Source organism: Histomonas meleagridis, assembly GCF_020186115.1.
Source record: "Histomonas meleagridis strain 2922-C6/04-10x chromosome Unknown contig_37, whole genome shotgun sequence".
Classification (NCBI taxonomy): domain Eukaryota; phylum Parabasalia; order Tritrichomonadida; family Dientamoebidae; genus Histomonas; species Histomonas meleagridis.
Window position 1 is genome coordinate 156,330 of NW_027150880.1, and position 27,957 is coordinate 184,286.

At 28.3% G+C, this 27,957-nt stretch overlaps 8 protein-coding genes across 8 annotated transcripts; 2 read left to right on the forward strand and 6 right to left on the reverse strand.

The window, feature by feature from the left end:
* Positions 1 to 188: 188 nt before the first annotated feature.
* Positions 189 to 1,691, forward strand: GO595_005680 (poly(A) polymerase gamma; the record flags this gene model as incomplete). Its single annotated transcript, XM_067918949.1, has 1 exon — positions 189 to 1,691. The coding sequence occupies one exon, from the start codon at positions 189 to 191 to the stop codon at positions 1,689 to 1,691; it is 1,503 nt and encodes a 500-aa protein (XP_067774175.1).
* A 3,471-nt stretch (positions 1,692 to 5,162) lies between these two features.
* GO595_005681 (yipf6-like protein) lies at positions 5,163 to 5,726 on the reverse strand (the record flags this gene model as incomplete). The annotated part of the gene is made up of 1 exon (XM_067918950.1): positions 5,163 to 5,726. The coding sequence occupies one exon, from the start codon at positions 5,724 to 5,726 to the stop codon at positions 5,163 to 5,165; it is 564 nt and encodes a 187-aa protein (XP_067774176.1).
* A 124-nt stretch (positions 5,727 to 5,850) lies between these two features.
* Positions 5,851 to 9,534, forward strand: GO595_005682 (cilia- and flagella-associated protein 57; the record flags this gene model as incomplete). Its single annotated transcript, XM_067918951.1, has 1 exon — positions 5,851 to 9,534. The coding sequence occupies one exon, from the start codon at positions 5,851 to 5,853 to the stop codon at positions 9,532 to 9,534; it is 3,684 nt and encodes a 1,227-aa protein (XP_067774177.1).
* A 6,382-nt stretch (positions 9,535 to 15,916) lies between these two features.
* On the reverse strand, positions 15,917 to 16,267 carry GO595_005683 (uncharacterized protein; the record flags this gene model as incomplete). Its single annotated transcript, XM_067918952.1, has 1 exon — positions 15,917 to 16,267. The coding sequence occupies one exon, from the start codon at positions 16,265 to 16,267 to the stop codon at positions 15,917 to 15,919; it is 351 nt and encodes a 116-aa protein (XP_067774178.1).
* Positions 16,268 to 16,610: 343 nt separating this feature from the next.
* GO595_005684 (Clan SC, family S9, unassigned serine peptidase) lies at positions 16,611 to 17,564 on the reverse strand (the record flags this gene model as incomplete). The annotated part of the gene is made up of 1 exon (XM_067918954.1): positions 16,611 to 17,564. The coding sequence occupies one exon, from the start codon at positions 17,562 to 17,564 to the stop codon at positions 16,611 to 16,613; it is 954 nt and encodes a 317-aa protein (XP_067774179.1).
* Positions 17,565 to 22,606: 5,042 nt separating this feature from the next.
* On the reverse strand, positions 22,607 to 23,938 carry GO595_005685 (uncharacterized protein; the record flags this gene model as incomplete). The annotated part of the gene is made up of 1 exon (XM_067918955.1): positions 22,607 to 23,938. The coding sequence occupies one exon, from the start codon at positions 23,936 to 23,938 to the stop codon at positions 22,607 to 22,609; it is 1,332 nt and encodes a 443-aa protein (XP_067774180.1).
* Positions 23,939 to 24,093: 155 nt separating this feature from the next.
* GO595_005686 (uncharacterized protein) lies at positions 24,094 to 26,169 on the reverse strand (the record flags this gene model as incomplete). The annotated part of the gene is made up of 1 exon (XM_067918956.1): positions 24,094 to 26,169. One exon carries the CDS (start codon positions 26,167 to 26,169, stop codon positions 24,094 to 24,096), a length of 2,076 nt encoding a protein of 691 aa, XP_067774181.1.
* Positions 26,170 to 27,324: 1,155 nt separating this feature from the next.
* GO595_005687 (ras-related protein RABE1c-like) lies at positions 27,325 to 27,915 on the reverse strand (the record flags this gene model as incomplete). The annotated part of the gene is made up of 1 exon (XM_067918957.1): positions 27,325 to 27,915. The coding sequence occupies one exon, from the start codon at positions 27,913 to 27,915 to the stop codon at positions 27,325 to 27,327; it is 591 nt and encodes a 196-aa protein (XP_067774182.1).
* Positions 27,916 to 27,957: the final 42 nt, after the last annotated feature.

Here is a 27,957-nt window from a genome sequence, read left to right on the forward strand (position 1 = left end):
ATATATGGAATAATTATTATTAATTATTAATTTTTATCAAGATCAAAAACTTTGTTAGCTTGAGTGCTAGGCTACATTGGCCTTTTGAAATTGGTTGATATTTATTCTATTTTGAATTCTATTTTGACAAATATGTGGATTTGTTCCAAATTATGAAATGTCATGTGAAATAGATATTAGACCAATAAATGTCTGTTCTTTTAAGCGGGCCACTAATTAAAAGACATTTACCAGAAAATGAAGATCCTCCAACAGAAACAGATCGCGTTACTACAATAAGTTTAGAAGAGTTTCTTCAAGATAATGGATCTTTTGAATCCGATGAACAAAAAGAACGACGTTCTGAAGTTTTATTCAAGTTAGAAGATTTGGTCAATCAGTTTGTCCGGGAAGTTTACGTGAAAAATTCTAATGATATTTCTGGAGCACAAAATTATTATGGAAAATTAATTGCTTTTGGTTCTTTTCGATATGACGTATCGAGCCCCGAATCAGACATTGATTCTTTGTGTATTGTCCCACAATTTGTCAAAAGAACTGATTTCTTTACAATTTTTTACAGACTTTTATCAACAAATCAACTTGTTAAAAACCTTGTCAAAATCGAAAACGCGTATGTTCCAATCATTACCATGCAATTTCAAGGGATAGATGTTGATATTTCATTTGCACAACTTGCATTACCAAATATTGATCCTGAAATGGACATTAGTCTTCTTGACGATGATAACATTCTTTCTAATGTTGATGCCCAATCTATGCGATCTCTTAATGGTGTTCGTGTTAGTAATATGATTGTTCGTCTTGTTGATGATAAGGCAAATTTTGCACTATTTCTTCGATTTATTCGTATGTGGGCCAAAAAGCGTGGTGTATATGGTAATGTTTATGGGTATTTAGGTGGAGTTAATTGTGCATTATTATGTGCATTTATATGCCAAAGATATCCAACTGCACTTCCATCTAAACTTGTCCTAATGTTCTTTAAGGACTTAATGTCATGGAATTGGCCTGATCCAATCTACATAAATACCCCTGCAATCGGACCTTTGCCATCTTGGGATAACAATCAAGGTTCACCGGGGAAGAACGATAAGATGCCGATCATAACCCCCGCGTATCCTGCGATGAACTCAATGGCCAAAGCTACCAAGTCCACTCGAGATAGGATGGTACACGAATTTAAGAGAGGTTATAAGTATACATTAAAAGTATTCCAAGAAGGTGAAGAATGGAAATGTTTAATTCAGCCCACGCACTTTTTCGTAAACTGCAGAAAATATGTACGAGTTCAAGTTTGGGCTTCAACTGCAGAAGAACTTAATAAATGGGTACAAACGGTAGAGGCGCAGATAAGAAAGCTAACACTAGCATTAGAATCGGTAAGATTCATGAATGCTGTTTATGCATATCCGAAACATTTCGATCGACAAGATGATGAAGGTCATGAATTCTCAAGCAATTTCTTCCTTGGATTGGAATATTGTATTCCAAAGGAAGAAAGTGTGGAAAGAAGAATTGACATATCGGAATATGCACAAAAGTTCATCGATGATATGTATGACTCGCCAAACAGAACACCACAGATGGGGCTGTTCATGCATTTGATTGATAGAATGTTGATGGTTCCATATGTGTTTGAAGATGGAAGACCAGTCAAAAAACACAGAAAACAGAAAACTGCACCTTAAATAAATAATAAATTGTTTCGCTAAATAAATTTCTTTTATTCTTAATTTCATATAAAAATACTTTAAATTAATTGTAAAAATGTTTTGTTCAGTATTTCTTAATTAATTAAAAAGTATATTTAAATTAAAAATTTTATAATAAATTAATTTTTTATAATATTCTATTAATTATATCCCAGTCGGCTTTCTTGTGAGAAAATTAACTTTCATTAAGTATTTGCGATTGGTATTGGATTCAATTCTTTTTTGTTCAATTTGTAAGTGAACTATTTTTATTTACTTTAAAATAGAGAGTTCTTCACTCAAAACTACTTTCATTTTTTCAACCAACATGTAATGGTGTTAAATGTTCGATATCAACTTTTACTTTTTATCCACATTAAATTCCTCAATAAAATATTTCACTTATGAAATAAAACTTTCAACATGTACATGTGTAATCGCTGCTTCATGGAAAAAAAATCAATTTCTTTATTAGATATTTTTATTATATATTTTATGATTAGAATTCATAACATTTTTCACACTTATGACTCATTAAATGGATGTAAAAGAAACCCTCAATGTATAACAACATAGACAATAATCAAAATCAATACTTTCCGGTTTACAACAATTAGTTAAAATCCACTCACATATTTAATATCAATGAAATTTTATAGCAATATGTAGAAATTTTTCACATTTTTTTCCCCTGCGTTTATAAAATATGAATATTTTATTAATTTGGTGATCACCAAAAAAATGTTTATTAAGGAGTTATCCTTTATCACTTAAAATTTAAACCAAAGGGACTCGGGAAACGCATCTGATTAAATCCATTGTTGTTTGGTCCTTTTTCATTAAGTAATTGTTTTATTTCTCTGAGACCTAACTGTTGAGCAATTTCAATATGAAGTGCTGTTTCAAGTGATTAAAACATATTCTAAATTATTAAAACATATTATAAATTATTCAAATGAATATCTTTTGCATTCACATCAATTCCTTCTTTATCTAAAAGTAATTTTACTATTTCTATATTATTATTTCTAACTGCTATATGAAGTGCTGTTTCAAATTATTAAAACATATTCCAAATTATTAAAACATATATCAAATTATTCAAATGAATATTTTTTGCATTAACATCAATTCCTTCATTATCTAAAAGTAATTTTACTATTTCTATATTTCTTGATTTAACTGAATATGGTAAAATTGTATTTGGAATTTGTTGACTTTGTATATCACTTTCTATTATGAATGTATTTCCTTTTGATGCTATTTCTTCAATAATTTCATTATTCATTTTCATTCCTTCTTTTACTAAAAACATTAAGATTTCATAATTATTAAATTCCATACATTTTTTTCCAAGATATATTAAATTTTCTTCACTTAAATTACAATTATCTTGACTTTCGATATTGGAATTCGATTTTTTAAAAGAAAATGATGAAGATGACTTTTGTTTATCATTGGAAATTTTTCCAATTTTATTTTCATAAAGATACGAAAAATTTCATTTTGATGAAATTCTATCGCTGTTTCATATGCGTTTTCAAATGATGAATTGTTTTGTTCGCATAAATGAATAATTTCTAAGTTTCCACCTGCAATTGCATATTTAGGTGTATTTTTGATATTCGAATTATTTAACAACAAATATTTAAAACATTTAATCGAACCAAAAAATGCGCAATAATCAATTAATGAAACATTTTCAGTATTAACAAATGAGCATCTTTCATAAAGTGATGGTTCAATTCTTTGATTAAAATTAAAACCATTTTGTGATGATATTTCTTGAAGTTTTTCTAAATCATCATTTCGAAGCACTTTCGCAATTTCTGATGGATTAACTCCTTCTTTTACATATTGAATATGAAGCTTCAAAGCATCTTTTGATAATTTATGAGGTTCTGCCCATTTGTTCATTAATTCATTCATTTTTTCTTTTGTTTTAAATTGAGAAAAATATAATTTGCTCATGCTGTTTACGGTAGATGGTTCAGGTATTTCTTCTTCGATCATCTTTTCAAGAAGGAAATATGATTCTTGATTTTCTATTCCAAGCAAATATTCACAAAATATTTGCACAAGATTAGCTTCAGTTAAACTTTTGTTTTTTGCTTTTTCTTCTTCTTTTGCTTTTAATGTAAATAAATATTTAACATATATATTTTCATTATTATGTTGAGAAACAAAAGCTGAGTATATAAATCTGGAAATAAGATAGTTAAATGTATAAGGTAGATTATCAACAAATAAATTAATTGTTGCTTGAACAGATGTTTCAAAATTTTTTTCGTTGAGATTGAAGACAATGGATTCTAATGATTTCGATCATTAACAAAATAATGGTCGAAAAGTTTTTGTAAGACGATAAAAATATCAAATACTTTACAGCATGCTGAACAACGTTAAAATATTTTGTTTAATGGCCACTTTTTGAATGCGTATCTATCGGTGAAATGGGGTGCCTTTTTCGCTTTTCAAATGTTCCAATAAGATAAAATTTGTCGTAAACAAGAGCATCCAACCAATATTAAGTTGATGACATGCTTAAACAGATCACAAAATGCTTAGGGCTGGATGAATCAAAATACAGATCTTCTTGAAAAATCAATACAAGAAATAAAAGAAAGTTTTGAAAAAGAATACCAAAGGATAAATGACTCAAGGAAAAATTCAAGATCGTGTTTTTCATCAATTTGGTGATCTATTGAAACAATTTGGAAAAGAAATTGAATAAATATTATTAATTCCACCCGAAAGACAGCAACTGCATGCTTCCCTTTCATCAAAAATTCAAAGGCCTACAAAAATCAATATTTCTAAAACCACAACACCATCTTCAGATTTTAAGAAGATTTCTCTAAAATCATTTCACAAATACAAGCAGGTGGCATAAACACAAATGGAATGACAATGATTGCAGAGAGAGCAATGTTTTATAAAATCATGATCAAGTTTTCTTTAAGCGTTGAAACAAGAATTAAAAATAAATTAAGCGGAACAATAGGCACAATAGCAAAAGGAGAAGTTGTAACACATTTGCATAAGAAACTTGTTTAGATCAGTAATCGATAAAATACGAAATTAATCTAAGGTAAAAATCAGGATCGTTTTTGTGTTATCGGGTATGTTGATTTATGATTTGTTCATTGTTTTTTCTCCTATTGAAAACACTAAATAAATAAGTTCGTTTGTTTCTTTGAAGTATTATTTGTAATCTTCTTGCTGTAAACATCAGAAAAAGTTTGAAGCTTTTCATACAAATCACAAATTAACGTACATTAACGATAACAACCGTATAAAACGATTAAAAAAATTTGAAAAAAAGAAGATAATTATCCTCAAATTTACTAAAAACTTGCTAAAGAATACAGAAAAAAGACAAGCTCTTGAATGAAAAGGAGTTATACATTTTATAAATTTTGTCAATAATTTCAAAATCATTTAAAAGAAAACAACAATTTTTAATAGTTAATGAATAAGTGTTATCCAAGAAATGACTGTGTACAATAGGCCACATGGAAACAACCCAAGTAATTTTCGATCTTCTGAAATATGTGAAGCAATGAATCTTGAAACAGAATGAATTGACCATACTAAGGTCAATGGAACCGTAATAACTTTTATAATGGTCCATGACAAAATTGCAGTGATCAATGAACCGCATGCAATTGGGAATAAGCAATAACCTATTGCACATATTGCTTGGAAAAATGAAACTGTGCTCCCAAGAAGCATGAAATTTATTGAAACAATTGCACCACCAATTGTAAGAATAATGAAAACACCAGTAAATAATAAAGTAGTTTGTCCTACCGGTGCTGTTATGGCGAGAACTGTTGACAGTATCAAGCAAATAAATAATGGACCCCAAAGATCCCAATTTCTTAAAGCGTTTTCAGATGATGCCTTTGGATTCAAAACAACCAATGTTTTACTCTTGATTCCGTTAAGATCTTTCATTAAAGTTTCCCAAACAGTTTCTGTTAAGAGTTCTGAGTCAACATTTTGGTAAACAAGTGGTTCTTGTTCCATTTTTCAATTTTATTTGGCTAAAATAAACCGTTTATGTTCAACACTTTTATTTACATTTTTTTCTGTGATTTACAACTTATCGTTACCAAGCAATTTGTCACTTTTTGAAATACGTTAGTTCAGCATGTCGGGATATACTGGACTACGTCTTGAACCAGTAACAGCGCTTGGTATAAATATCCTTGATAACAAAACAATACACTGGAATGGGTCAAGACAATTTTTTTATCCTGTCGGTATTCACATTCAACAATATCAATTAGAAACTAATCAAACACAATTTTTATTTTCAGAACGATTCGAGCAAAACAGTGCCGAAACAATCAAAATTTGTGATGTATGTATTTTTGGAAATGGTCAATTCATAGCAATATCAGAAGTATTTCGTCCAAAGCATGGAATTCTTTCAATATATGACACTGAAACTCAAATGCTACACACTCGTTTGAGGCATGACAAAGTGAATGAATTCGTTTCTCTTACATTCTCATATGAAGATGGAATGATTGCAGCTATCGGAAAAGGAGAAGAAGAAAATAAAGTTTTTGTTTGGAAGATGGGACGTCAGGTTGGTCTTGCAGCTACATTTCAAGTTTCTAAGGATATTACATCGATTTGTTTTGATCCTCAAAATTCTTTTCGTCTTCTTCTTTTTAGCAAAGAACAAATATTAATTGTTCTCATTGACACACCAGATCGTACACAGACTGTTATTGACACCAATGATATAAGAAATTATAATTGTTATTCATTTGTTCCTTCAATTCGTAACCTTTTACTTGTTTCATCTAATAACACGCTCATAACAATTTTAGGTGAAACTGTTGTTGACATGCAAGAACTCATTTCAACAAATATTGATCAAATCGAATCAGTGAGAAATTTTGTTTTTCTTATCTCAAAAAACGTAATTCACTGTTTTAAAGCATCCCAAAGTTATCCTTACTTAGAGTTTATCGGTCCTTTAAATCTTCAAGCAGATATAATAAATGAATTTTCCCCATCACCAGATGGAGATTTGGCAATTGTTTTATACAATAACTCATTTACGTATTTACTTGATTTTAACATTGCCCAAAAGTACATTCGACAAAGAAATGAAATGAAGAATAAAAATGGAGTATCATTAGATAGCGGCCGTATTTATTCTTTTGATGACTTTTTGGAAATTAAAACTAAGAATGATAATCAATTTCTTGACATATATGAAATCGAACAATACATTGGTTTATTAACTCCATTACCAATGTGTTTTCAAATGGGCCCGATTACAGCAATTGCAAAATGTCCAAGAAAGCCATTAATAGCAACATGTGGGAAAGATTTAACATTAATGATTTGGAATTTAGCTAAAAAAACCGTTCTTTCGACCGTTAGGCTCTCGGAGACCGTTAACAGTTGTAGCTTTCATCCATCAGGAGATTTATTAGCTGTAGGGAAATCGAACAGTTTATCATTATATTCATTATCATTTAATTCTCTTATACTTAATCATAAATGGGAACCATTATCATGTACATGTGTCAGTTTTTCAAATGGAGGTCATCTTTTAGCAGTTGGTTCTGTAATGATAAAAGTAATTTCCACTTATACAAATAAAACGGTAGCATCATTACGAGGCCATAATTTATCCATCAAATCTATTGCATGGGCTAATAATGATTCATTTTTTATCTCTGCAGGATTAGATGGTAATATATTTAAATGGTCTGCGAAATCATGGGAACGTACATGTGAAATAACGCAGCCATATCAATTTATAAATGCTATTTTAACGACACCAAACATACATGAAGAAGAAACGACTTCGAATAATTATAATATTTTAGCATTAACTTCAAACAGTTTAATTTATGATAAAGAAAACTCAAACGGTCGCAGCCCTAACAAAAAGTGCAAATTAACCGCCATGTGTTTACCTGTCAATTTTTCTATCGTTACTGGTGATCAAAGAGGTAATGTTCAAGTAATCCCTTATCCATTATTACCATTTGAAAAAGATAATCCATTTCATATTGGTATTGAAGTCTCAGTTCATACATTACCTGTCAATTATATAATGCATAATAATGGACAAACATTATATTCAACATCAGAAGATTCATCAATTTTTATATTTAATATAATTCAACCACATCAAATGGTATTAACAGCACCAGTATCAATAGCATTATCACGAGAAGAACAAAGTTTTTTAGTGGATAAAGAAATATTCACCGAAAAACAAGAAACGATTTTACATTTACGTGAAATGTTAAATTTACATCGATCACAATTTAAGACATCGAATAATAAATTAAATGAAGAACAAAATAAAGAAATCGAGAAATATAAAAATAAATGGAAAATGACTTTGTCATCATTAAAGAAACAATTGACAGCACTTTCCAATGAGAAAGAAGAACAAGAAAGAAAAGCAACGCAAATAATAATCGAAAGTGAAAATGAACATAATGAAAAGATGAAAAAAGTTAAAGAATTATATGAAAAAAAATTGGCAGAACAAACTCAAGCTTCTGCTGAACTAATGAAAGAGAAAATTAGTATTCAAGCTGATTACGAAGATAAAATACATAAAATGACTGAAGAGTTTAAAGCGAAATTAGTCGAACGGAAAGAATCAGCTAAAAGACAATTAGAAATTCAGGCTTCTGATAATGTAGAAGCTGAAAAGGAATTTAAGCAAGTAGAAAGATTACAAGTCGAAGAAAAAATTACATTGCAACATGAACATGAATTAGAAATGGAAAATTTTAAACAAAAATTCGAACAAGAAATTAATAATTTAAATAACGAAATTGATATCGTACGAACAGACTTAGTCAATCACCAAGATGCTTATGATGGTAACATAGAACAAATTTCGTCAATGAAATCAAATATTGTTAGTATAACTAATGAAAATAAGTTACTTGAACAAAAGAAAAGAGTTTTGACTGAAAAAACAAATCAAATACAAAACGATCTTTTAGGTCGAAATGAACGAGTGACACATCAAACAACAAATTTGCTTGAGCTTAAATCTAAAAATGATGAGTTACAAAAATGGCGTGCAGTTATGGACTTCAGATTATCGGAGCTTAAAACTCAAGTTGAACCAAATTCACAAAATATCGAAAATCTTAGGAAACAAATTTCGGATAATGAAATTCTATTGCGGCAAATGAAACAAATCAATACTAAAGACTCACAACAACTCGAGAAAATGGAGAACAAAATCAACGATTTATATAACAACATCATAAAAACCGAAAATCAAATTCAAAAATTTGAATCGACGATAAATATTTTCAAAAACAAAATTCGTTCTTTATATACTGAAGTTAAACCCGAGAATTGGGTAACAGAAATTGAACAATTTTATAAGAACTTCATTTCTAACATCGAAGTCGAAATTAATGATAATGAGATTGAAATCGATGATGATAATAATATGTTAAAAGAAACTATTGACGAGTTTGATCGACATAAAGATACTCTCTCCAATAAAATCATCAAGTTAAGGGTTAAAGTTGAGGATAACGTCGAAAATTCGGGATTATCATTCTTGAAGCAAATCGACAAAAATGAAGAATTGATAAACGAATTGGCGAAGTTAAGAAAAGAAAACAGAAATCTGAAGTCGAACTTGCACTTGGCGCAGACAGAAATTAATACATTGCTGAGACAATGTTCACATGAATCGAAATCGTTGGAAACTAAGGTGAAGACTTTGTTTAAGTCCTCGAATATAATTCAGCCCGTACCACAAATTCAAAAGAGAACAACAAAAACGGGCGTACCTGTTACTGTGGAACATTTTACATAGATTTGTTTGTATAAAATTTTGTATATTATTTTTTTAATGATAAAATCAAATTGCGAACATAAGAATTCCATTTAATTTTGTGCTATTTGGAATCTCATGTTATGTATGATTTAAATCAAAACAAAAGTTTTTTTGACGATATGATTAAATGAATGAAAAAACATCGTATTTCCATTCAAAAACTATAACGGTCGACAAGAATAAAAGCAACCGTTTAATTTCTTATGAATCGTCTCAAAATATATTCGTAAATATTTCATATATCTCTGTGTGAATCTGACTTTGCTTTGCTTACGCTTTGAAAAAAATAAAATTGAAAACCATCAAAAAAAAAGTCAATTTTTTTTAACTAAAAATCTTATTAAATATATAAAGAAAATATTAGAGAAAAGAAAAAGATGTTATTAATTTCATAACATTTTTATATAATTATCAATAATTTTTTTATTAATAACAAATACATTTCGCAGGAGATTTCTTACTAATTAAATCCGCGATGTTGGTATATGAATTTTTTATTGCAAGGGAAAGAGCTGTGTCAAACTATTAAAATGAATTCCAAATATCATTTTAAATCATCACGTTACTAAAATTAACATTATCTACAACATTAATATCAATATTTTCTTCATCAAGAAGAATTTCTACGATTTGGAAAAATCCATTTTCAGATGCCTTCATAAGTGCTGTTTGAAATATTTTAAGTCAATTCCAAATAAAATTTTGATATCCGAAATAAATAAAAAAAATATCAAAACAAGTAAACAAATATCTTGAGCATTAATATCAATTCCTATTTGATACAGAAGTATTTTAACAACGCCTTTGTTTCCTTTTTCAGATGCTTTTATAAGTGCTGTTTGAAATATTTTACGTCAATTCCAAATAATATTTTGATATCCAAAATAATTAAAAAGAATATCAAAACAAGTAAACAAATATCTTTAGCATTAATATCAATTCCTTTTTCAAGAAGTAACCGAACAACGCCCATATTTCCTTTACTAGATGCACAAATTAGTGCTGTTTTATAAATTTTTATCAAATTCCAAATAATATATTCGAATATAAAATATTTCAAGTTTACAATAATTAAGACAAATTGATATCCCTTACATTTATATCAATATTTTTGTGTTTAAGAAGGAAACCAACAATTTCATATTGGCATGCTTCAGCTGCAAATATAATTGCAGTTTCATATCATTTTAATATATTCCATGCAATAATAAGTAATTCCAAATAATTTATATACACTAAAAATAAGCAAATAATACACTTTTCGCATTTATATCAATACTTTCTTGTGCAAGTAGTAATTTAACTACATCAATATTACCCATTAAAGATGCTTTCATTAATGATGTATAAAATATTTCAAATAAATACAAAATTTAATGACAAAATCAGAAATTATTTAAATAAACATTATAATCAGTAAAGCAAAAATCTTTAGCATTAATATCAATTCCTTCTTGTTCAAGAAGTAATTTAACTATTTCTATATGACCATTTTTAGATGCTATGATAAGTGCCGAATCAAATAATTGAAACAATTACCAAATATTATATAAAAATACCAAATTATTTAAGCAAAAACCAAATAAACTAATTAAATATTTTTAGCATTAATATCAATTCCCTCTTGTTCAAGAAGGAATTTAACTGTTTCTGTTTTGCCATTTTGCGATGCAATAATAAGTGCAGAGTCAAATAATTAAAACAATTACCAAATATTATATCAAAATACCAAATTATTAAAATAAATATTAAATAAACAAATCAAATATTTTTAGCATTGATATCAATTCCTTCTTGTTCAAGAAGTAATTTAACTATTTCTATATAACCATTTTTAGATGCTAAAATAAGTGCTGAATCAAATAATGTAATTAATTACCAAATATTAGTTTAAAGCAGAAAATTATTTAAACAAAAATCAAATAAACAAATCAAATATTTTTAGAACTAATATCAATTCCCTCTTGTTCAAGAAGAAACTTAACTGTTTCTAATTTACCATTTTTAGATGCGGAAATAAGTGCTGAATCAAATAAAATAAACAATTGCCAAATATAATTTTGAAACAGAAAATTATTTGAATAAATTTTATTTTTATCATTAATATCAATTCCTTCTTGTTCAAGAAGTAATTTAACTATTTCTATATGACCATTTTTAGATGCCACAATAAGTGCTGAATCAAATAATATAAATAATTACCAAATATTATATAAAAATACCAAATTATTTAAACAGAAATCAAATCAAACAAACAAATACCTTTAGCATTGATATCAATTCCTTCTTGTCCAAGAAGAAACTTAACTGTTTCTGTTTTACCATTTTTAGATGCGGAAATAAGTGCTGAATCAAATAATTTAAACAATTACCAAATATAATTTTGAAACAGAAAATTATTTGAATAAATTTTATTTTTATCATTAATATCAATTCCTTCTTGTTCAATAAGAAACTTAACTGTTTCTGTTTTACCATTTTTAGATGCTACAATAAGTGCTGAATCAAATAATATAAATTATTACCAAATATTATATAAAAATATCAAATTATTTAAACAGAAATTAAATAAACAAATTAAATATTTTTAGCGTTAATATCAATTCCTTTACTAAGAAGAAATTTAAACATTTCAATATGGTCATATTTTGACGCCAAAATAAGAACTGTATTAAATAACTTCAATAATTTCCATATGAAATATTGAATTATCAATATATTAGAAGAAAAATCAAATAGTATATATAAATATCTTTGGTATTAATATTAATCAATCCTTGAGTTAAAAGATTTTGAATTGTTTTAACATTTCCCTTTTCTAATGCTTTATTAACTTTCTTGAGAAATATTTTGATGAGATTTTATATTTTATTATTAAACCCAAAATTAACAAAATAAATATTTTTCATACTATTTACGTCAATTCCATTTTGTTCAAGAAATAGTTGAAATATTTCTCTTCGATTTTTTTTTGCTGCCCAAATAAGTGCTGTTCTAAATATTTAAAACAATTTTCATATGTTATTTTGAGACTTTAATTTGTTAAAATAAAATTTAAATAGAGCAAATAAATATCTTTAGCATTAATATCAATTCCTTCTTGTTCAAGAAGTAATTTAACTATTTCTATATGACCATTTTCAGATGCTAATATAAGTGCTGTATCAAATAATTTAAATAATTTCCAAATCTTATTTTGAAATATAAAACCATTAAAATAAATTTTAAATAAAACAGATAAATATCTTTAGCATTAATATCAATTCCTTCTTGTTCAAGAAGTAGTTTAACTATTTCTATTTGACCATTTTCAGATGCTAATATAAATGCTGTTTTAAATAATATAAATAATTTTCAAATATTATTTTGAAACCCAAAATTATTAAAATAAATTCTAAATAAAACAAATAAATATCTTTAGCATTAATATCAATTCCTTCTTGTTTAAGAAGTAATTCAACAATTTCTGTGTGACCATTTTCAGATGCCAAAATAAGTGCTGTATCAAATAATTTAAATAATTTCCAAATATTATTTTGAAATATAAAATTATTAAAATAAATTTCAAATAAAACAAACAAATACTTTTAACATTAATATCAATTCCTTTCTGTTCAAGCAATACTTTCGTTATTCCTATTATACCTTCAGAACAAGAAACCATAAGTGGATTTTGTAATATTAAGAATAATTTTTAAATATTATTTAGAAATACTTAATAATGCTTAAAATACATAGGAAATAAATCAAATAAATATTTTTGATATCAATATCAACGTTTTTGTACTTAATGAGTAATTTTAATAGTTCTGACTGATCATTCCACGTTGCCCACCAAAGTAACTTTTCAAATTTTATAAATAAATTCCAAAAATCAACAAAAAATCTTATATTAAACAAATTAACACTTTTAGAATCAATATCAAAATTTTTATGTTTAAGAAGTAATTTAACTATTTTCATGTTACCTTTTTGAGATGCAATCATAATTGCTGTAAGAAATATTTCAAATAGTTTTTAAATAACTTAATAAAATTTTGAATATCAATAACAAATTGCAAATAAAATAATTTGATATTTTGTGCCATTATATCAAGTTCATCTTTTTTAACAAGCAATTTTATAATATCAACATGTTGATTTTCGGCTGCCCATATAAGTACTTTCTCAAATATTTTAAATAATTACCAAATATTTCTTTAAAGCATTAAATCATTATGATAAATTTTATATAAAATAATTATAATATTTCAACATTAGCATCACAATTTTTATGTTCAAGAAGTAATTTAAATATATCAAAATAATTATTTGAAAATGCCTTCATAACTGCTGTTTCATATATTTTGAATAATTATTAAATATTATATTAAAATATATAATCAATAAGATAAACATAAATTTTAAAATGTAAATATCTTTGGAATTTATGTCAATATCTTCAAATTCAAGAAGTAATTTAACTATATCAATATGGCCTTTTTCAGATGCATACATAAGTGCTGTTCTAAATAATTTAAATAAATACTAAATATTATTTTGATATCAAAAATCATTAAAACAAACAAAAAAAATAAACAATAAAACACCATTAGCATAATTAATATTAATATCTTTATGTTTAAGAAGTAATTTAACTACTTCTGTATGACCTTTAATAGATGCAATTATTAATGCTGGATAAAATATTTTAAATAATTTTTATAAAATATGTTTAAATATGATGAGAACATTAAAATAAATATTAAGTAAAACAAATAAATATCAATTGCATTAATATCAATTCCTTCTTGTTCAAGAAGTAATTTAACCATTTCGATATCACCTTTTTCAGATGCTTCCATAAGAAATGTATAAAATAATTTAAATAATTTCCAAATATTATTTTGAATCACGGGTTTATGATATTTTGAAATATCAAGACAAATAAATAAATAATTCTGCAATTTATATCAATTCCTTTTTGTTTAAGAAGTATTTTGAACATTTCTACTTTACCATTTTTGAATGATTCAATAAGTGCTGTTTGAATTATTTTGAATAATTTCCAAATATTATTATGAAATATAAAATTATCAGAAGAAATTTTAAATAAAACAAATAAATACTAAAAGCATCAATATCAATTCCTTCTCGTTCAAGAAGTAATTTAACAATTTCTGCATAACCTTTTCCAGCAGCAATAATAAGTGCTGTTTCAAATAATTTAAGTAATTTCCAAATATTATTTTTAAGTATCAAAATATTGTCATAAATTTTAAATAAAACAAATAAATATCTTTAGCATTAACATCAATTCCTTCTTGTTCAAGTAGTAATTTAACCATTTCTACATTACCTTTTTTAGATGCCATAATTAATGCTGATTGAAATAATTCGAATAATTTCCAAATATTATTTTGAAATAAAATATTAATCAAATAAAACTGAATTAAAACAAATAAATATCTTTAGTATTAACATCAACTCCTTCTTTATTAAGTAATAATTTCATTATTTGTGTGTGGCCATTTTGATATGCTTTCATAAATGCTGTTTCAAATGTTATGAATAAATTCCAAAAATTATTTTAATACATGCAATCATAAGAACAAATACTAAATCAATTAAATAAATATCTTTAGAATTAACATCAATTCCTTCATGTTCAAGTAATAATTCAACTTTTTCTGTATAGCCTTTTATGCATGCCCATATTAGTGCTGTAAAAAATTATTTTAACAATATCCAAATTTTATTTGAAAATATAAAATTATTAAATTAATCTGAAAATGAAATTTTGAGATATCTTTAGCATTTACATCAATTCTTTTTTGATCTAGAAATAATTTAAAGTTTTCTGGAGTCAATCGATTAACAGCCTTTATAATTTTTGGAAAAAATAAATCAAATAATCTCCTAATATGATTTTGAAATATCATCCCCTTTAGACTCGTTTAGGAACTTCATATAAGAAATTTGATCTTTAAATGGAAATATGTTTTCTTTTTTCATTGATTTGGTGGGGAACAAGACTGCAAAAAATTCAATGATACGTCATAAAAATAAACATATCAATTTTCAATCAAACGATCAAGACTCTTTCAAAAATGTTTTATACTCTCAAAAGAGCCCTTATGCAAAAAGTGGCAAATTGCGCTATTTCATGAAATAGCAAAAAATGTGGGATATAGAGATAACACTATATGCAATTTCTATTTCAGGGAGTGAAAAAACATAAACCCAGTTTAAAAACAAATATCATTTTTATTTAATCTTGATTTTTTTTTTCAAAAATTGATTCAGTATAAATTTCATGAAATAGCAAAAAATGTTTCACAAACAAATAGAGGTAATGGAATTCACGTGTAAAACAGAAAAATCAGTTGAAACCTGTGTCAGGATTAATTAAATTTTGTGGTTGCTGATTTTGATGATATAAAAATGGAACACTTTGAGCTTGCATCATGAGTGAATTCATTTGAGTACCCATAACTGGAGGCATTAAAGTTTGACCATAAATTTGAAGTTGTTGGACTGGTTGATCTTTTTTGTTTCCACCTGATATTCTTATTTGAGGTGGAAGCTCTTGGAATTGATTGTTGGCCATCATATTTGGTTCAGGATTATATCCATTAAAGCCATTATTTTGCAAAACAAAAAATCTGTGAAAATTTTTGAGAGCCGCTTCGGCAATTTCGGAATGTATTGGACTTGATTGAGCGAGATCCATTATTTCTTGTCCATATTTTTGTAAGACTTCTATTCCTTTCATTTTTATTAATTGAATAACTCTGTTTGATTTTGGATCAAAAAAAATATGATTTTCTCAATACAAATTCATTCTTTATTAATATTTAATTTCTAATATTCACGAAGGTTGACATTGCCTTTCGTCAAAAAATTTGAGATCTTATAAATGAAGAATGGAAATTGATTATAAATGGATAATTGCTATTTTAGCTTCAAACATTGATCAAATTCATTTTTTTTAACTGTAACAATAATTTCATTTATTTTTTTCACCATTTCGAAATAATTTATAAAATCAAAATTCGTTATTTACAAAACATTAATTATAAAGATGACATTAAACTTGCAGCATTTGAAAAATGCTGATTTGAATTCTGACTAATTTGTTCTTGATGATTTTCTTCTTCTTCGTCATCATTAAATTCTATCTCTAACCCAACAGCTTTGCACAAGAAAACAGTCGCATCCATTATAACTTTCGTTGGTCTGTCGTCGTTGTGTTTCCCAGGCACCAAATGCAGTTCCTTATTTGGCGAATCGATTGCTTCGAATAATCGTTCGCTGTTCGTTTTATCCACGAAATCGTCATCTGTTCCATGTATGAAGAAAACTGGCGTCTGTATCATCTGACATGATTCAATCGGATTGACATCAAATATATCAAATTTGGCTGTTTTGAGAATTGCCTTGCGAGCTTTCTTAATGGCTTTTTTAGCAACCCATTTGGGCACCTTTTCGTTCTCTGCGATTTGTAAAAAGAGATCTTTTAAAGAACAATATGGAGAATCAACAACAGCGGCTGAAATAAATCTGTTCTCTGGTATGGTCATAAGTGTTACAGCTGCACCCATTGAACGACCCCAAAGTAAAATCTTTTGTATTTGGAAATCGGTCCGTAATAAATCAATAACTGAACGAACATCGTTTTTCTCAAAATATCCTAAGGAAACGTATTTACCAGGAGAACACCCGCATCCTGAAAAATCGAAGCAAAAGACATTAATACCAACAGGTACAAATAATGAAACCAAATATCGGCCTTCAAGTTGATTGGATGCATTACCATGAAGATAAATTATACATGTTTTTGGGTTGTATTGTTCGGGTGCTGCATAATATGATCCATATATCAATGTGCCAAATGAATTTGGAAATGCAATTGATATCCGTTCTACATTTCCAAACCCTTGAACTTCAGCTATGTGAGGAATAGAGCTTTCGTCATATTGGGCTCGAGGTGGGCGAATGACAGCGCGTGCTATTTTTTTGGTTATCATTATGTTATTGAGAGAGATTTTTACAACAATACAATCAACAAGTTCTTAACAGAAATTTGAATGATTACAAACGTAAACCTATAAAAAGTGTGATATTCTGGAGAATTGGATTTACAAAAAATTAACGTTCACATTTTCGGTGACAAATAGACGTTTATTTTTTTTTTTTTTTAGATGGTTGAAAAGTGGCTGACAGTCGCAATTACGAACGTATAGGAATGAACTTATCGTGATTTGATTTTTAACTTTTCATATGGTTTTATTTGCATTCCAATAATGATTTAACTATGTTGAATATGCATCAGTTAATTTGTGAACCACTGGTAGAAAAAGTCAAATGACAAAAAAAAAAATGTTACAATTTTATAGAATGGGATTCTGAAAATAAAGGCTAGGATGACTAACTACTAAATGCCAAAAATGTATTTTCTTCATATAGTTTAAATATATTTACTCGTGGATCCTTTTAAATGTAATGAATTTTTTAAGAATTTTATATTTTACTGATTCATTCAGTTAAGTATTTTAGGTATTGTGTATATGTGTTAAGTAACTTTTAGCTTTAATGTTCTTCATTGTTTGGATCTTGTTAGAAATCAAAGAATAAAAAAATAAGTTTTTTGTTAGGAAAACATTTTTAAATTTAAAAAAAAACAATATTAGATAATATTTCATTCCTTGTTTATTTAACAAGATCAATATAATAAATTTGGCTGATAATAGAAAAAATTTCGTTTATTTGCTTAAGAAATACCTAAAAAAGTGATAAAAAATATTTAATTTAACCAAAAGAAGTGCTTTATATTCTTATAAATTTGGTTATTCATACTTTTTCCGATATTAAGAAAAAAATCATATATGGTTCCATATTTAATTAGCTGTTCTTAAAATAGAGCAATGCTACATTAAATTTGATCCTGATTGTGCGAATAAATCAGCCTCTATTTCGTCATTCCGATTTATTTTTGATATTTCATATGGATGATATCCATCTTTAATTAAAGTTGTTGTCACAAGAAGTTCCATTCATTTTGAAAGTTCTTCATAATTTCTTATGAATAAAAGTTATATTATTTGATTTTTATTTAAAATCAGCTTCAAACAGATGTGTAAAAATATAATTTTGTCTTTGTGAGTAAAGACATGGTTTTAATGGAACCAAACGAGAATTAGTCTGAAAATTAAAATCAGAACTTTTTGAATTTGGATTTTTTTCTACATGCAAAGATTGCCTGTGTTGTTGCAAGTGTGTTGCGCTTATAGGTTTTCCACAATCAGGGCAATGTATTATACGAACAGGTGTTTCTGATGGTGCATATCCAAAAAATGGGCTTTCACTCTCTTGGCTTTGTTGTATGTAATTTACATCATTTATGTCATTGATTGCATAGAGATGTCTTGGAACTTGAATCACCTTCTCCCCCATTCAAAGAACACGTTACCACTTGATATTCAAAAAGTGGCCGAAATGAATAAAAGTGACACTGGGCACTTTAACAGGGTTCAAGATTCTTTCTAATTGAAAACATCTCAATTTATAATCATTCACTATTCCTTCATGGGTTGCCTAGGATCAACTTGCAAGGTATGATATTATATTCAAATTTAAAGTCTTTTTATTCTCACTTTTTTAGATTAAATTCCGGATTTTTGCTAAATCCCCAAAGGACTTTTAAGTTTTTTTAAAAAAAATTATCAGTAGCTTATATGAGCACACGATGTATGTAATTATCGAATATATATATGATGAGAAAAAAATTAAAAGCCTAACACAGGAAAGATCGCAATTGAAATATGATGTCTTATGATCAGAAAAAATTAAGGAATATATGATATTTCCTATTTTTTTCATAGTCAAATGATTGAAATTTCCATAATCTATCATAAGTTTTTATCTTTTTCTTTATTTATCAAATCTATGACTAATAACAATGTTTTTTTATGAGAAAAATAATATTACTTTATTCATCAGGTTCAGTATCTAATTTTATTTTCGGAAATGGATTATCTTTGCTAAACACAACTTTCTTTTTGTAGTGATAAATATAAGCCCTTACGAGGCCATTTCCGATCAAGTTTGCCAAAATCAATTCAACCTCTTCAATCGAAGGGTTATCGAAAAACATCGCAAATGCAGCTTGGAATACCTCAATATCTATTATATTATTTGCGTATGCGTGGTGTACAATTTCGACTATTCTTCGCTCGACCAAATTTCTGATTTGTGCAATAATTTCCCAAACGCCAAGTCGAATGAAAACCATCTGATTTTGCTCAAGTGAAGCTTCATACAATGATAGATCGCCGATTTGCATCGCTATGACCAATTCATTGTAAATATTCATTGAATAATTTTCCAATAATTCTTTACTTGGAATTTGCCCAAATAACATGTTCACAGGGATCAAGAAAGAATACACAAGCCTTCTATCCCGTGCGTTAGAGTTGGGAATATGACTAAGCGCTTTTGTGAGATTTGTTTTTGAATTAGTATATCGACCAAAAATTGCATCAACTTTGCCTAGATTGAAGTAAAAACTAGCAACTTCACTCGAAGAAAAAACGTCTTCATTGATTAAATAGAATCCTTTTTTTAATGATTCGAATTGCTGATAAGCAAGATTAAAGTTATTGCGTATAAAATAAAAGTTTATGAGTGTGTTAAACGTGGTTAAGAAAGGAGAATCATTCATTGTTTTTTGTTTAGGCTTTGTATCTCGTACTAATTTTTGGAAGTATTGCACTGGTTCATCTGAAATTTGTCCAAATTTAAAAAGAGACTTAACTATTGATTTAACTATTTTCGTGTAAATTTCGGGATTTGTTGTAATTGGATGATATTTTAATAATTTTTGAAAAGCTTTTGCATATAAAGAAAGGGATTCTGATGCATCTCCAATGGAAGATTTTAGCAAATTCGAAATTACTTTTTGAAATAATCGTTCTGAAATATAAACATGAATTCCTTCTGATAATAATCTTTTACATATTTCTTTATGTGAAAGTAATTGATCAATATCCAACAAATATCCCAAAAAGGAAAAATCTTGCCTATTGATCATTGAATTTAATTCTGTTCCAGCATTTTGTGCAGAGCTGGAAAGAATGCTCCACATTTCAGTTGCATCGAACAAAGGTAGTCAAATAAACGGTCTCCCACTACCATATGATATCATATAAATCAAGTTTTGATAAACGTTTATCAAAATATGAAAAAATGACTTACTTTAAACCATCAACAAAAGCAAATAGCAATGATAGTGATGTACAAGATGATTTTGAAGAAGAAGATTCATATCAAGAATTAGAAAAGTCAATTCAATTGTTTTCGCAAATGGGTGAAGATTGTGACCATGAACAATTAGATCACTGCGTTTGGGAACTATCAAGAAATGCAACTTATTCAGGTGAAGGATTTTTTGGTCATCAATCTTTTTTTAAAAAAGACACTTACAATCATCTATTATTTATTATTCAAAATGATTTTATTCCTATTAGCCCTCGTATAGCATCAATTTGTTGTCTTACGTTAATACTTAAATCCTTAAAAGTTGAAGATTGTGAAGACTTCTCAAAGCAAGATGTTATTTCTAAAATCAGTGAATTATTGTCATTATGTGAAACACCAAGCCACGCTATCAAAATACTTGATTTTTTTTCTCATCTAGCTTCAATCAGTGAAGAATGTCGAAATTCTGTATTAAATTATTTTGAGCTCCAACAAATATTTGAGCATATAGCTGACATATCAGATCTATCGAAATCGTATTCGGTACTTCTTCAAATAATTTCCTCCTACCCTTTAAATGACGATGCCATTCAAAACATCGTAAACTTTTCAATTCACGTTTTTGTGAGCATAAAAGAACCGTTTATTTGGGAACGATTTATTATAATTCTTTTAAATTTCTGTGAACTTGGTTATACAGAATTAGTCTCTAATGATATATTATTGGAACAAATTCCTCGATTATTACGAAAAGGAAATCACAAAATTATAAAGAATGTAATAAGTTTAATATTTTTGTTGGGCGATAAAATTAATTTTTCATATTTCGACTTTAAGCAAATAGTTGAAAAGTTATTAGACGAAAATAAATCTATAGCACGCTATTATGCTAGATTTATTAAATATATTATAAGTATAAATGAGGAGTTAGCGATTTTCTTGATTCGAAACGATCTTTTTACTACATTAAAAAAGTTTTTGATGGAAAGTAGCGCGAAAAATAAAACTGTTGCATTGGACATAATTGTGGAAATTGTTGAGCATTGTGGTGTAAATTTGCTTTCGTTAATTGTGAAATATGGTTTAGTCGAAGAAATGGTTCCGTTGTTTGAGTTGGATATTTATGAGATTAATATGTCGCTGCTAAAGATATTTTCCAGACTTTTTAATGAGTGTAATGATAATGGAATAGTCATCGCATTAAAACAAAAGTTTGATGAAAATGATGGTGTAACATTTTTGGAAAATTTGATGCAAAGCGAAAATGACGAAATTGCTACTGGAGCAGAATTACTGTTAAATACTTATAATGAAATTAATACAGACGAATTTTCTGATGTTGGAACAATTTTGTTTGACTCTGATGATGATATATAAATAAATAAATAAAATATATTATAATTTAATAATATTTCTGTTATATAAAAAAAATATCAATATGAATAAACAATTTATTACAAGAAACATTAATGATTTTCCTTCAAAGCTCATTTTTCTTTGTTTGAATAATTATAAAATAATATAAAATAGAAATACAAATACTTTTTACTTATTTAATCAATGTATGTATGAACAAAACATTCGCATTTATAATATTTTTTATTTTCATTTATGCATGAATATATCTGTTATATAAAAGCATCAATATGAATAAACAATTTATTTAATGAACCATTAATGATTTTCCTTCAAAAGTCTTTTTTGTTTGTTTTAATAATTATAAAATAATATAAAATAGAAATACAAATACTTTTTATTTATTTAATCAATGTATGTATGAACAAAACATTCGCATTTATAATATTTTTTATTTTCATTTCCGATTCTTCTCCAAATATTCGTTCATATATTTTATCGAATTTTCCAATTCGTTAACTTCGATTCCGATCGATTTAATGTTATCCAAATTGCACTTATTTTGCACGTAAATATCATTCGCTAATTGCTCAAAAGCTTTCAGCGCTTTGTCGTCTGTTATATTCTTTGCGTTCGGATTCCCGATTCGCTCCAACTCTTTAATTATCATCGACTTTCGCTCTGATTCGAATTGAAGCGATTTTAACTTTTGTTCAATTTGTTGATTCTTTGTTTCGATTTCTTCATTTTCCGATATGTAATTATCAATTAAGTTACTTAGCTCAATAACTATGGGCGAATCAATGTCTGTTACTGATCTATTTTTTCGTTCAATAATAATTCGTTTTTCTAATTGTTGTATCAATTCAATCTTTTTTTGAGTAGACTTCTTCTTATTAATCTCACTGGCTTGGATTTTACTTTGAAGTTGATTGATTTCGGTCTGTAATTCATTAAGTGTATTCTTTTGTCTTTCAATTTGTTCAAGAATTTTCTTGATCTCAGAGTTGTCACTTTTGCTCATTTCATTGGCTTTATTCAATTTTTCATTGACTTCTAACAAATGCTCTGAAAGTTCATAACTTAACTTGTGATAAATGTCACTTTTTTGGCTTAGTTCACTTTTCTTTTGAGATATTTGCCATTCGATTTCTGATAATTCGCTTTCAAGGCTTCGAAGATTGTTTTCTTGTGCATCAGTGACGGTCTTGGTTTGCTTAATCCAATTATTTAAGCGGTTTCTTTTCCCATTTTGTAGATCTTTAAGATGTTTTAAATCTTCATACTGATAAAGTAAATCTTGGATATATAAACCATGGAAAGAACATGCCTGGATTTGAGGAATAAGAGCTCTGAATTTAGAAACAATCAATTCGGATTTTTCAAGTTGAAATGTTATTTGTTGTTCTGCTGTAGCTGCATTTGCTAGATTCATTGCGACTTCTGTTTCTTCATTTTCAAGTTGCTCTACTTTTTCTAATTCAGCATGTAGTTTTTGTTCTAAAACATGAACTTGGTTATCTTCCGATGATCCAAATAATGAGTTTAAACTTAATGATTTCTGTGCAACAGGGTTAGCCAATTGCGCGTTAAGGATTTTTTCTTCTTTTTCATAAGCTTCTCTTTCTATTTCTAGTTGTTTTTGACTTTCTTGTATTGATTGCTCAAAAATGGGAATTTGTGTTTCATTTGCTTGAAGTTTATCTATTTTGGTCAGTATGTCTTCTTTTTGATTTGTTAGCCTTACCATTTGCTCTTGGAACACTTCGAACTCTTCGTTGGAGATCATTTGCCACTTTTCCATCGTTCATTTTATAAACGAAAGAAGTATTCGTACTAAATGTCATTTCAGACACAATTCCGTCGACAATTTATATCACATTTCATAACAAATTCGTAATTAAAAGTATTTATTTATTTATTAAGAAACTATTTACATTTCAATCAATGTCGTCTTCTTCCATTTGGATTATGTCGATGCGTTCTCTTGTGCCAACTCATTTGTCTTTCGGCGTTTTCATTTCTTCGCATGAAGTAACCTTTCGACTTAAAATTACTTCTTTCTCCTTCTTCACTTTCACTACTGTAATATGATCGATCGCTTTCGTTATCATTTCTCGCTTCGTTTTTGCTTTCGTTTGTTTCGCCCAATATGCTTTTGTCTTCATAAATGTCCGAATCGGAGCTGAATCGGTCATCGTCGGGTGTGATCGCCGGCGGCATTTTGATTTCTTTATTCGATTCATTCTTACGTCGATAATATGTTTCGTCGGTTGAATTACTTTCACTGTCGGATCTTGTTTTCCTTTTGCCGTAATATCGGTCGCTGTATTCGCTTGTTGAATAACTTTCGCTGTCGGAGCTGTAGTCAGCGTCTCTATGATATCTGCTCCTGCCGTATGAAGTCGTTCGATGACGTTTTCCGTGGTCTTCGGCGCGGTCATATTTGGGCCTGATGCTGCGCTTTTCATATCGGTCGCTTGGACGCCTATGATATGATCTGCCGTCGTCTGAATCGTCGTTGCGATCATGTGACGGACGGCGGAAAGTTCTATCGTTGTCATATGGCTGCACGCGATATCTGTCATATGAATTGCGGTAACTTCTGTCATCATCATAAGTATCGTTGCGATCACGCAATTGCTTGCGATAGCTTCGATCATCATCATAAGTATCATTGCGATCATTTGATGGCCTACGACGCGATCTGTTTTCGTATGTTTCATTTCTATTGTGTGATGGCTTGCGGTAACTTCTGTCATCATCATACGTTTCTTCTCTATCATACGATTGTTTGCGGTAACTTCTGTCATCATCATAATCATCATCTCTATCATACGATTGTTTGCGGTAACTTTCGTTTCTATCATATTTTGGTTTAAGGTAACTTCTGTCATCATCATAATCATCATCTCTACCATATGTTGGCTTGCGGTAACTTTCGTTTCTGTCATACAATGGTTTGCGATAGTTTTCGTTTCTTTCATACTTTGGCTTGCGATAACTTCGATCATCTTCGTCATATGACTTTCTGCGGTATGCTTTATCTCTGTCATAATCAGAGCCGGAGTCGGAGTAATAACCATCTGATTCTGAGTTCGTTTTCCTTCGATATCTTCTATCATATGAATTATCTTTTTCCTTATTTTCGTATTCGAATTTTCGTTTCTGTCTTCTTGTGTCCATTTGATCTTTGTCGTACTCAGAAGAACTATCATATTCGTAACCTGTTTTCATTTCGTAATGTTTGTCTTTATTTTTGGATTCGTATTTTTGATTTTGTTCGCTTACATTTGGTTCATCTTCTTTGTGATTGTAATCAAATTCGAATTTATTTATTTCATTTTCTTCTTCATGTTTAACTTCATCTTCGTTATGTTCTGTTTGTATTTCATTTTGTTGAATTATTTCTTTTCTTTCATTAACTTCAATTTGCATTTCGTTTTGTGTTTGAGGTGTTAATGTGTTTTCATTAACTTGTGGCTTAACTTCAATTTGTATTTCGTTTTGCGTTTGTGGTATTAATGTGTTACTCATTTGCAAATTAGTAATTGGCAACTCATTTTGTTGCGCTATCTTCTCGGTTCTATGGTGCGCCCTCTTTGACGATTTATGTCTATGCGATTTCGAATGCGGATTTTCGCTTCCGTTATTTTCTGAATCTGATTTATGCTTTCGTGATTTTTTGTGATGATGTCTATGATGCTTATGACTACTGTGAGGCTTATGATGCTTATGACTACTGTGATGCTTGTGGTGTCTGTGAGAATGCTTTTCTTGACTTCGATACTGATACCAAACTGGCTGATAATTATTATTATGATTTTCATCAGTTGTTGTAGGCGTGGTTTCTATTGGCATGGGAGCTGGCTCTTGTTCTGGTTGTTCGGTTCTCGCAGGTGGAGGCGATGGTATGTTTGGTTGATCGCCTATATCAGAATATGTGGAATAATCTGTGTCAGATGAAGAGTCACTGGATACTTCATCGAGTTTTGATTTAATGGCTGCAGCTTGACGCATCTTTTCTTGAATGGATCTTTTGGATTCTTCCAAAATTCTTGTTGGTATTCCAATTCCATTTGTTTTAGCATCAATAAGCAAATCCCAAAGAGCTGTTACAAATTCAGTAGTATGTTCCTTTAGATCTTCCCGTAAAGAAAGACCAAATTCTTGTGAATTAATTTCTTTCCCTTGAATGAAACCAAGTACAATTTGTGGGAGAAAATCATCATCAGTATATTTTTGAAGCTCCTTAGTAATCCAGGGTTCAAAAGCTTCTGCATTTATATTTTCAAGATTTAATGTTTCTGTTACACTTGGAGGATAATCAATGTGATCATCAATGTGAGCGTTTTTAAAGCGTGGGTCGCGCTGCGCTGTAATTCCGTGATAAAATTTAACTCTTGACAATTTGTTGAAGAAAGAAAGTTTAAAATTTTTTTTTCATACTTTTTTCAAAAGAAAACGGTCCCCACCATGTAAAAATTGACAGGCAGATTACCTCACTTGTCATTGTAAACCATACATTAGAATAAACGGCCATATACTTATAAAAAAAATTGATTTTAGAAGCAGATAGAAATGGTATTAATCATAAATAAAATAGAACAAAGATGTGCTTTTTAGTTTTTATTAAAATATTAAACAACATCAAAGTGTATAACTTTTGGTTTAAATTTTATTTTAAGGATTGAAGAATTGGAGTTCTTATGTTTATCTAGAAAATAGCATTTATATAAACTTGATTAAGTTATCAGCTCAAACTTGATGAATATGGATTTTTTAAATCAGTTAGATGTGTAGAAATTAGAAAGGTGAAAAGAAGGTTTGAAGTTGATGAAGTTATCAGATTTTAGTCATATGTAAAATGGTGATTATTTGGGCATGAAAAAATATAAATATCATTCATTTACATAAATATGGGAAATACAATAATGATGAAAAACTAAAAATTATCCAAAAATGTTTTAGTTCATTACTAATGTTCCATGGGTATCATAGGAAAAAAAGCTTATGGGTTATTAAGAAAAACCAAAGAAAACAAAAATACAAGTAAAAATGATTTGGATATGCACATGTTATAATAAAGAATGAGGTAATTGATGAAAAAAGTGTCTGATCATCACACCACTTTTAATATAAAATATTGAAAAACAACAAGTAAAAATTTAACTTTTAGCAGCATGCTCCCCCATTTATTTCGTTGCTAGGCTTCACAGTTGTTACATTGTTGTCATTGTTCCTTGAATTTATCTTCTTCTCTAAAGCAATTTTTGCAAGATACATAAATGCGTCTTCAATTCCCGAATTCTCTTTGGCAGATGTTTGGAAGTATGCAATTCCGTAGCTGTCTGCTAATTCTTTTGCCTCTTGTGGTGTTACGGCATTTTCAAGATCAGCTTTATTTCCAACCAAAATCATATCTATAGGGTCTGATGAAGCTTCCTTAATTGAGTCAATCCACATTCTTGTTTGATTGAATGTATCTCTTCTAGACAAATCAAAAACGACAAGAATTCCATGAGCTCCACGATAATAAGCTTTAGTAATTGACCTGAATTTTTCTTGTCCTGCTGTATCCCATATCTGGAGTTTTACGTCTTTATCATCAACTTTGATATGTTTTGTTTTAAAATCAACACCTATTGTTGTCATGAATGATTCCTGAAATTTTCCATCAGTATACCTAAGGAGCAGGCAGCTTTTCCCGACAGCACTTTCTCCAATTAAGAGGATTTTAAGCAATTGTTCGCTTGTTGCAGCCATAAAAGTGACCCAAAATTCAGTTTTTGAATTAAAATTAAAATA